Source organism: Notechis scutatus, chromosome 14 (genome assembly GCF_049901735.1).
Source record: "Notechis scutatus isolate UNSWTSFEM ecotype Mainland chromosome 14, rNotScu1.2, whole genome shotgun sequence".
NCBI lineage: Eukaryota > Metazoa > Chordata > Lepidosauria > Squamata > Elapidae > Notechis > Notechis scutatus.
The window spans coordinates 6,536,063-6,546,769 of record NC_142022.1 but is presented as its reverse complement, the minus strand read 5'-3'; the positions used below and the strand labels follow the sequence as shown (position 1 = coordinate 6,546,769).

At 44.0% G+C, this 10,707-nt stretch overlaps 1 protein-coding gene across 11 annotated transcripts in view; it reads left to right on the top strand.

Annotated features, from left to right (window-relative positions):
• Positions 1 to 10,707, top strand: part of MACROD1 (mono-ADP ribosylhydrolase 1) — a 202,398-nt gene that overhangs the window by 146,580 nt on the left and 45,111 nt on the right. For 6 of the 11 annotated variants that reach the window (XM_087943196.1, XM_087943190.1, XM_087943191.1 and 3 more), the window contains exon 4: positions 4,853 to 4,882. The exons of the other annotated variants lie outside the window; for them this stretch is intronic. In XM_087943196.1, the coding sequence (XP_087799322.1) occupies positions 4,853 to 4,882 (30 nt within the window). The remainder of the gene's footprint in view (positions 1 to 4,852; positions 4,883 to 10,707) is intronic. 11 annotated transcript variants of the gene reach the window in all.

The following is a 10,707-nucleotide window of genomic DNA, read 5'->3' as shown; positions in this document are numbered from 1 at the left end:
TTTATGAGTGTAGTTTTATTTTATTCCTCCCTTTCCTTCCCCCACACACCCCCCGTCCGCCCCCCACACACCAGATTACAAGATGCTTGGGAGCGGGGGGTGCTATGGAGAAATGCAACATCTACATATTTTAAAAATAAAACAATATGGATAACGCTGCGGAGCCTGGTAGCTTTCAGCCATGTCAGATTCCTCTCCCTTATTGATATTCCTGCCGAGGAGAGTTGCAGGGTTTGCGGTACCGAGTCCTCCTCAGCCTTAAAACCCACGTTTAGGGGAACGTTCGAAGTTACGACGACACACTGAAAAAAGTAACCGGTGGCCCCTGCAATCACCTGATCAAAACTCCTGGCAACTGGCATGTATTTATGATGGTTGCAGTGACACTGGGGACGGTGGCAGTTAACAAAACACCCTGACCGCCTTTGGTGGGGGAATTTAGAGTAGAATAGAGCTGGAAAGGACCTTGGAGGTCAACTAGTCCAACCTCTGCTCAAGCAGGGAATGCAAACTTAGGTGCAGGAGCACCGAAGACCAGGTGGCCACTCAAGGCTGGAAGGCTGTAGTATTTGGAAGGGGTGGGGGACAAAGCCAGCACCCCAAACAAGGGATCCTCCAGAGTGAAATAGGAGGGACAAACTCTCAGTGGGAGCAATCCCTACTCCTGATAGTAGGACCTGCAGGGAGAATAGCGGGATCTTCGGTTTCCTGGATAAAAAGTCTCACATTCACTCCATCTTTGAATAACAGGACACGGGTGACTGGCAGGGCAAAGCTTCAGTGTAGACCCCTTTTCAGATTTTTTAAAAAGCCATTTTAAAAGATTAAAAGTAGTCATATCCATCCACCCATCCTACATTTTAATCCATCCTTCCATCCCTCTAGCCATCAAAATGGATGGATGGGTGGGTGGATGGATGGATGAATGGGTGGATGGTGGGATGGAGATGGATGGATGGATAATGGGATAGATGGATGGATGGATAATGGGATAGATGGATGGATGGATGGGATGGATGGATAATGGGATAGATGGATGGATGGATGGTGGGATGGAGGGATGGATGGATGAATGGGTGGATGGTGGGATAGATGGATGGATGGATAATGGGATAGATGGATAATTGGATAGATGGATGGGTGGATGGATGGAGGGATGAATGGGTGGATGGTGGGATAGATGGATGGATGGATAATGGGATAGATGGATGGATGGATAATGGGATAGATGGATGGATGGATAATGGGATGGATGGATAATGGGATAGATGGATGGATGGATAATGGGATAGATGGATGGATGGATGATGGGATAGATGGATGGATGGATGGTGGGATGGATGGATGGATGGATAGATAGATAGATGGATGAAGATATAGGATATCTTTGTATATCTCTATCCATCCATCCATCCATCCATCCATCCACCTGTCATCTACCCTACCTATATCTATATCTGTCTAATCCACCTATCATCTGTCTCTCTATCTCCCCTGCTGCCCTGCAGCAGTTAATGCCAGCCCACCCTTGCCTGCAGCCTGGCTGAGTAAGAGCCCCTCCTCACCCTCCCTGTCTTGGGGGTGGGTGGGGGTGTCTGCCAGGGTTTCTGTCCCTTTCACACAAACTCCCTTCTCTCAGTTCAGCCTCTGGGAGCAGCTGGCTGATTTCCCAGGGCGCCTGGGACCCATTCCGCGGTGGGTGTTTCCGAGGTGAGCGCATCCTTACATGCATGCTCCTGTTGCCAAGGCAACCTCCTGAAACAGGTGCAAAGCGCTAGGGCACGGATGGGCACGGGGAGGCTGTGATTGCCAGCTTTTTGGGGGGGGGCAGGGATGTAACTGAGTGGGAAATGGGTGCCACTCTTAAAAGCTGCACCAGAGGCATTGATCAGCCTGGGCCCACGAATGGCCGTGTTTTCACAACATTGAGCCATATCCATATATATATAAAAGCGAAAGGCCACTCAGGCATCATCACAAAATCTCCAGAATCGTACAAAACTTGAAATTTGGCCCGTAGGTTCCTCTTGGCTTCTAGATGCTCACTAAGAAAGGATTTTTCCAAATGACCATCAGAGCTATTAGTATTTCCTATATTATTATTATTATTATTAACACGCTCTGATGCTAAGGAGCTCTACTCCCCCTCCCCACCTGGAAAGAAATCTCTTCCAAATGCAAAACACAAGCAGAGGAGAGGAGGTTCAGTTTCAGTTTCACAGCAACAAGCTGCTTTAGTACAGAACTGTTGGGCTAAGCCACACCCAGGCTTCTTGCTTCTCTCCTTCTTGCTCACACAGCAAATACTCTTTCAGTTTCCAAACAGCCCTCACCTCTCTCTCACACACTGACAGGACGCTAGCCAGATGAATACCGGTGGATGCTGGGTAGTTTCGTAGCGAACGAAAGCATACGATAGTAGCAGGATATATCTTAGCGCAGGGGTCTCCAAACTAGGCCATTTTGAGACTTGTGGACTTCAACTCCCAGATTTCCCCAGCCAGCAACTGCAGTGGTTCTTCTAACCTCTGTGGACCAAAAAAAAGGGGTTATACAAATGGTTGCCGCTCACTTAACAATCGCACTTTCAATTACAATAGAAATCCTAGTCCCAAAGGCCATCCTAAGTCCATGACCCGCTGTAGATCGGACGTACCGTTTCATTTAACTTGGGATCCCTCAAGATTCAGCTTTCGGGGAAAAATAAGGATTTATTTAATAACTAGCCTTTCATCCCAAGCATGGAAAAAAACAAAACAAAACCCAGCTAAGCAAGTCAAATGCAGAAAAATAAAGAAAGTGTGTGTGTGAGGGGGGGGAGATCCCCATAAATGAAACCACAGAATAACAGTGCAGTTGGGCACGTAGATTTCTGCTCAGAATTAAATCCCTCTGTGTTAATTGGACAATATCGACCCCAGTTGCTTTGCTGGCTGTTTCTAAAAATGTAGCTATGCTAATCTTCTGCAGCAAAAAAAAAAAACAGCAAAAGGTTCTTTGAGCGGCTGAGAGCATTTTGCAAAAATGTGTGGGATAATCAGGAGAGGTTGGTGGTTTGTTTGTTTTTTTAGCAAGAGGCTGCAAGTTCCTTCGGCAATTTTATATTCTTCCTTTCCCTTCCCCCCCTAAAGTTACGATTAGCCAGGTAGTCCTTGACGTACCACAGTTCGTTTAATGACCGTTCAAAGTTGCAGCGGTGCTTTAAAAAAAAGTGACTCACGGCAGATGTTAAGTTAGTCACAAAGTTGCTCAGTGAATCTGGCTTCCCCATTGACTTGGCTCGTCAGAAAGGAAGATCGTGTGACTCCCAGGGGACGCTGCGACTGTCATAAATATGAGTCAGTTGCCAAAGGTCTGAATTTTGATCACGTGACTGTGATCTGAGTGTGAAAAACGGTCATAAGTCACTTTTTCCAATGCTGTTGAAACTTGAAACGGTCACCAAACAAAATAATTGTCAAAGACTCCCTGCATAGTTTTAAAATCTAAGCTGCCTATATATATATGTGATGACCCAAAGGAGCGTAGCACAAAGGCAACACAGTCAGATAAACAAGAAGAGTCCCTTTATTAGCTCCAATTTTTTCCCCAATGTCCTGGTTACCTTCGGGCTGGAGAAAAACTCTCCCAGGAACAGCCTTTGACTGTAGAAACTTCAGTCCAAAACAAGGCACACACAAACTGTAACTTAAAATCCAAACAAAGCAAACTGAAGAAAACTAGTTTGGCAGGGCAGGAGCAGGAATTTCAGACTTGAAAGCACGGCAAAACTCACACAGTTGGGAAGATAAGCCACAACAACACAGGATAAAGTCACATTTGCTCCCAACAACTTGCTGTGTGCAGCTTGCCTTTTTTTATACACTGTGTTTCTAGCTGCGACTAATGAAGGGAATCAGGGCCTTTTCCTCCCCCATAAGCCACACAACCCACCTTGCTTCCTTCTCTGTTCCTCCCTGCATGCCCTAGGATGAAGAAGGGGTGGGCCTGGATCTTCCTCTGAATTCCCTCTCCCTTGTTCTACCTCTTCCCTGCTCTGCCCAGCTGGACTTTGCCCTTCCCCAGTTTCTTCCACAGTCAACAGAGCCACACTCCCACTCCCTGTCGTCTGTTCGGGTTCCTCCTCCAAGTCAGATTCCGACAAGGGCATGACAATATAAATAATAATATTATATTATATTAATTATATTATATTAATTATATTATATTACATTACATTACATTACATTACATTATATTACATTATATTAATTATATTATATTATATTAATTATATATTATTTATATTTTATATTATATTATATTATTATATATTATATTATATATATTATATTATATTATATTATATTATATTATATTATATATTATATTATATTATATTATATTATATTATATTATTATTATATTATATTATATTATATTATATTATATTATATTATATTATATTATTATTATTATATTATATTATATTATTATATATATTATATTATATTATATTATATTATATTATATTATATTATATTATATTATATATTATATTATATTATATTATATTATATTATATTATATTAATTTATTATATTATATTTATTATATTATATTTTATTATTATAAAAACTATATCAGTCCATTAGGATTTGTGGTTCTGGACTATTCCTGGCCCTGAATAGGACTCAGGGGATAAACCAAAATCCCAATTTCTGGATGCTCCTTTCAGGTTGTGGGTCCAGTCAGGGACAGGTTGTAGATTGTAAAATTGTGCAATAACTCTTGAGCATGTGAATCAACCAAAATAGCTCCTAACCATACAGCAATTTAACAACCTCTTTTTTTCTCTCTGTTTTCCTTTTAGCTAACAGTTCCCTGCTGGGAGGCGGCGGCGGTAAGTTTTCTAATTGATAGATTTTTTTTTTTCCTCCTCCACAACTTTGCAATTAATATCTTGGCTGATTGAGAAGGGAAGGGAAGGGAAGGAAAATAGGATCCGGGCGCACGGCAGGTGGCTGGCCCAGCAGATGTTTGGGGTGTAAAGAAGGCCCAGCTGGATTGGATCTAGTTCACATCTTGCCCAGCTGTGACAAAAGCAGATGTTCCCTGCCAGCTGACCTGATCCCTATGGCCATCCAGAATTTGTGAGACTACACAACCCATCCTCTTTGATTGCTGGCCGTGATGGGAACCAGAGTCCAATCACTTCCAGAGGCCTGTTGCACCTTTTACTTTACCTTATTTCACTTCCACGTTCACCTTGGCTTTCACTTTCGCTTCCACCTTACTTCACTTCCCCCTTCTTTCTCTTTTACGTTCACTTTCACTCAACATAGCTTTCGCTTTCACCTAACTTCACTTCTGCCTTCACCTTCACCTTCGTTCACGCTTTCACCAAATTTCACTTCCACCTTCGTTCACTTTCACCTGACTTCACTGTAGGTTTCACTTTCACATAATTTCACTTTCACCTTTCCTTTCACTTTCACTTCACTTCCGCCTTCAGCTTCTCCTTCATCTCCGCCTTCACCCTCGGTTTCACTTTCACCTTTCACTTTTACTTCCACTTTTACTTTCACTTCTTTCACTTTCACTTTATCCCCTTCCCTTCTTTGCTTCGTTCTGTTTTATTTCTTTCATTTTTTAAAATCAAAAGTAGCTAGTGCCCCCTCCCTTGCTGCTAAAGTGACTCTTTCTCAACGTCCTGTGGTTTCTTTCGGTGTCGGCCACTCAAGAACTCATATTAACTTTGCCCTCATGTCGTTGCCTTAGTGAATAATAGCCATTGCAAAGCCAGTCCTGCATTTATTTCTCTTTTTGGGGGGATGCGGTGGGGAGAATCGAAACCATCTGCCATGAAACTCTGCCTCTCTTCACATTCCTGAAAAGAATGTTTTTGGAACTGTGCATGTTGTGGGAATGTGTTTTTCTTGCATGTTATGTGAACGTTTATGTGTTTATGTGAACTTCCATTGCTGGAGGATTTTAAGAGGAGATTGGACAGCCATTTGCTTGAAATGGTGTAGGGGGTTGGGCTAGAAGGACCTCCAAGGTCCCTTCCAACTCTGTTATTCTCTTCCCTGTGATTTCTAGTTTAAGAATTTATGGATTGTTTTCTAAATTCAGCTGGTGGTGGATTCTTCCATAAACCACTGCTTGGGGAAATCTGCATTTTAGCAATTCTTGTGAACCGTATCGCTGTTTGCTCTGGTTATTTTCCTGGGATGCAGCCTTAGGAGGCCTCTTGTTATCACATTTCTATTCTGCTTCTTAGGGAGAGACAGAAATTCTGAGTGAAAATTTATCCCAGAAATCCCAAAAATGCTTGTGATAGCAGTTCATTTACATCATCGATTTAGCGAGGCCATTAAAAAAATGAAATTGGTCGATCAGTCAGATGGTTGGCAGAATAGAAAACAAACTTTCGCGTATAGTAAAAGAGAAAAAGAAATGTATAAAGAAATGACTTTTCCTTTCATCTCAACAAATATAAACAATTTTAGTAATTTATCACTTTCTCTTAATGTTTTCTTTTTCCCATATCACTTCTCTTCTCTATAAACACATCCTTAAAGCCTCATTGTTCAATCCTAAACAAGAGACCAGAAAAGGAAACAACTTGGCTTACGAGAGAGGAAGTGGCCATGATCCCCCTCATTGGTTGTAGCTGTGGAGAATAGTATATAAGAGAGACGGTTAAAACACAGGGTTTGGTTGGCGTCCTTCCAACAGACTGTGCCTTGTTATCTCCTTGAAGTTGGTAATTACTTATCCTGGTCCGTTGTGGAAATTCCTTCATTATAGTTTGTTTTAGTGTTTTATTTCACCTCCATCTGCTCATTAAGTTCAGACTATATTGCTTTCTTTTGAAGACTATTTTTGAATAAGTTTAATCTCCAGCCGAGAACTATTGAACAGTGGGGCCAAGTTGGAGGCATTAAAGGGCATTTATTTACATTTTGGATTTTATTACATTAGTGTTACACTCCGGGTCATCACACCGGCATTAACCTAAATGAAGCCAACAACTGCAGTGATTCCTTGTGGCAAGAAAAGTCGTGAAATGGGGCAAAACTCACCACTCTCTCACTTAGCGTGGGAAATTTGGGGCTCCATCTTGGTCGTAATTCGAGGGCTACCTCTAGCGGGCAAGGCAAGAGGCTCACAATGGGCCTCCTCTAAGTTTCTCAGCCTGTAAATATTGACAGCAGGAGAATTGTACTTTCAAACCGGCCAGACTCTGTCAAGCTAGCTTTACCATAAAAGAGAATTAAATTTATCCGGTTGCGATTTCTGTCTGGTGTCTCCCGCAAGGCCGACACATATTGGAGGACCAAAGAGTCTCTTGGGATTTAGCTATCACCATCCCTGTCTCCTGCCTAGTCTTAAAGCTTTCTGTGCTGCATGAGAGATTCTTTTCAAGCTGCCCAAATCCAACACACTCAAGCGAATATTCCTCACATATCTTGTCAACCGACTTGTTGGATTTCCACCTCTTGTAGGTCCTGGTGTTATTTGTTTGTGCCCTAAATTTGTTTACTGGCCCCTGAACAAGAACAGAAAGCATCAGGAAACATCAGGATCGAAAGCCTCCCTGAATAAAAGCCAGCGTTCTTCGCTGCCCACCAAAAATAAAAATGAAGTAAGTAACAGAAAATAAACCAAGTGTGGCTGCAGCTGTATTTTGCCTTCCTTTTAAACATTGCCAAAAAAAAAAAAGAGAGAGAAAAAACCAACCAATCTTTTAAGGACTATAATCATCAGGTATTTCCATCTTTTTATTTGGCAGTGAAATGCAGCCATTTCTTGTAATGATGGTTGAACAGGGATACATGCCGGCTTGTGACGGAGAAGGGAAATCTCGGTCTTTTTTTAAGCAAACCGGCTTGCTTTCCATTTAACCAGTTTTCTCTTTGGGTCCTTCTCCAAATTTTTCACCGCCGTTCTTGGCGGCCAGAAAATGTGGATGTAAAAAACAAACAAAAAAAACCAAGCACATTTTTAGGACAAGAGGCATACAAACACGTATGCGAGAAACGTGCTCGGAGGGGAGGGAAAAAATGTATTTTAACCGACGCAAGCTTTCCTGTCATTTTTTTTCTTCCTCTTCTTCTTTTAATCTGCGGCTTAGTTCTTAAATGCCACGGCATGGATTTATAAATAAGCATATTTGAAGCTCACTTGGGCTAGAAAGAAATTAAGTCTCCCACCCCTCTATGAAAGGTGGGGGGGGAAATCCCCCCTCCCCTTCCCCCCCCCCACCTGCCCTCATTTTCAAGAATGTTTAGTAGAAAAGTTCAGGCGAGACCGGTTACTCCTACAGAGCAACACGGGGCAGCCTCTTCCGATAGCCAGTGATTATGCAAGCAGCCGTGAGAGGATACAAATTAGTCCTCGCCTTACAACCGTTCATTTAGTGACTGTTCGAAATTACAACAGCACTGAAAAAAGGGACTGAAGGCCGTTTTCCCCACTTAACAACCGTTGCAGTATCCCTGACGGTCTCGTGATCAACATTCAGAGGCAATGGACTCGTACTTATGACGGTCGCAGTGTCCCCGGGTCACGTGGTCCCCTTTTGGGACCTTCTGATGAGCGAAGTCAATGAGGGAAGCCCGATTCACTTAACAACCGTGCCCCCTTAACTTAACAACTGCAGCAATGCAGTTCACAAGGGTGGCACGGAAGGTCGTACGATGGAGCAAAGCTCGGTTAACAAACGTCTCGCTTAAGCAGTGGCAATGTTGGGCTGTGGCTGTAAGTCAAGGACAACCCGTGTTTGTGAACGGCGGTGAGACCCTTGGCGCTCCCTGAGTCTCGCAGACGTTTCAAGACCCAACTAGGTAACATAATCAGGGCCAGAAGGGAATGGGTTTTGTGGAGAGGAAGAGGAGGAAGACAATGACAACTGTGGGCTCCTTGGTGCCCTCTCAACTTGGCGGTTTTCTTGCAGACATTTGATGACCCAACTAGGGAACATTATCAGTATTAGGAGAAAGGGGAGGTTGCAGGGAGGAGGAGGAGGAGGAGGAGGAGGAGGAGGACTGTGAGTTCCTTAGTGCTCTCTGAGCTTGGTGGTTTTCTTGCAGACATTTCATGGCCCAACTAGGGAACGTCATCAGTGCTAGAAGGGACAGGGGGTTGCAGAGAGGAGGAAGAGGAGGAAGGAGGAGGTGGAGAAGGAAGAGGAGGAGGAGGTGGAGGAGGAGGAGGAGAAGGAGAAGGACTACATGGCCCTTAGTGCTCTCTGAGCTTGGTGGTTTTCTTGCAGACGTTTCATGGCCCAACTAGGGAACGTCATCAGTGCTAGAAGGGAAGGGGCTTTGCAAGAAGAGGAGGAGAACGACGACTGTGGGGTCCTCGGTGTTCTTTGAGCTTGGTGCTTCTCTTGCACACCTAACTTGGGTAACACTACAACTTGCAACAACGAAGGGGCTGCTTACAATTCTGCAAACCGCCCCCCCCCACACACACATTAAAGAATGCAGCCCAGCCTTTGCTGAGTCCAAATCTTTGCAAAGCCAGCCTTGCAATCGAGCCTGCCAGCAAGCCAAAGAGATGAAGGGGTCTAGCAAACAAAGCCCTCCCTCCCTTCCCTCCCCCACTTCCCCAAGGCTGCCCCCTCCCAGCAACCTCCTTGCCAGCATTAATGGGTCTCTTATTTATGTCTGAACCCGGGTGATCCCATTCGGTTTCACTCGTTAAAACTCCGAACTTGTCAAGCCTTTTTTTCCTCTTTTTTTTTTTTTTTTTGCACGTTGATAAACAAGGTCCAAGGGGTTGGGATTTATTCTCCCATCCATTAACTTGTGCTCCCGGGTTGCAAATAAACCCTGATGCTGCAAACTTAGCAGTGACCCTTCTTTCGCCCCTCCCCTTTCCTCCTCCCCCCAGCTAGCCAGGATGGCCTTCTTATGGGGAGGAATTGACCGAGAGAATCATGCAGGAGGCCTGGCTAAAGAGTTCTGCCTTTCCATAGCCTTCCCGCTTGGAAAAAATGGATTTTCCTAAGCGTGTAGTCCTCAAGGTGTTTGAGCAAAAGAGGCTGGGATTTGAACCAGCCTCTGTGCTGGCTGGTGGAAACTTCAATCCTTGACTGAGTGGCCTTGGGGCGAGATGGGCAGCAAACAAATTTAGTCGGTCAGTCGGTCAGTCAATCCCCAGCATGAATTCTGGCCAAGGAAAGGAAAACAGACGGAAGGAAGGGGGAGAGAGGGAGGGAGGGAGGGAAGGGGGAGGGAGGAAGGAAGGAAGGAAAAAGAAAGAAAGAAAGAAAGAAAGAAAGAAAGAAAGAAAGAAAGAAAGAAAGAAAGAAAGAAAGAAAGAAAGAAAGAAAGAAAGAAAGAAAGAAAGAAAGAAAGAAAGAAAGAAAGAAAGGGAGAGGAGAGGAGAGGAGAGAGAGAGGAGAGGAAAGAGGAGAGAAGAGAAGAGAAGAGAAGAGAAGAGAAGAGAAGAGAAAGAGAAAGAGAAAGAGAAGAGAAGAGAAGAGAAGAGAAAGAAAGAGAAAGAAAGAAAGGGACTGAGGGAGGGAGGGAGGGGAGGAGGAGGAAGAGGAGGGAGGAAAGGAAAGCAGAAGGAAGAGGGAGGGAGGGATGGGGAAGGGAGGAAGGAAGGGAGGAAAAAGAAAGAAAAAGAAAGGGACTCTGAGGGAGGGAAGGAGGGAGGAGGAAGAAGAGGAGGGAGGAAAGGAAAACAGAAGGAAGGGGGAGGGAGTGAGGG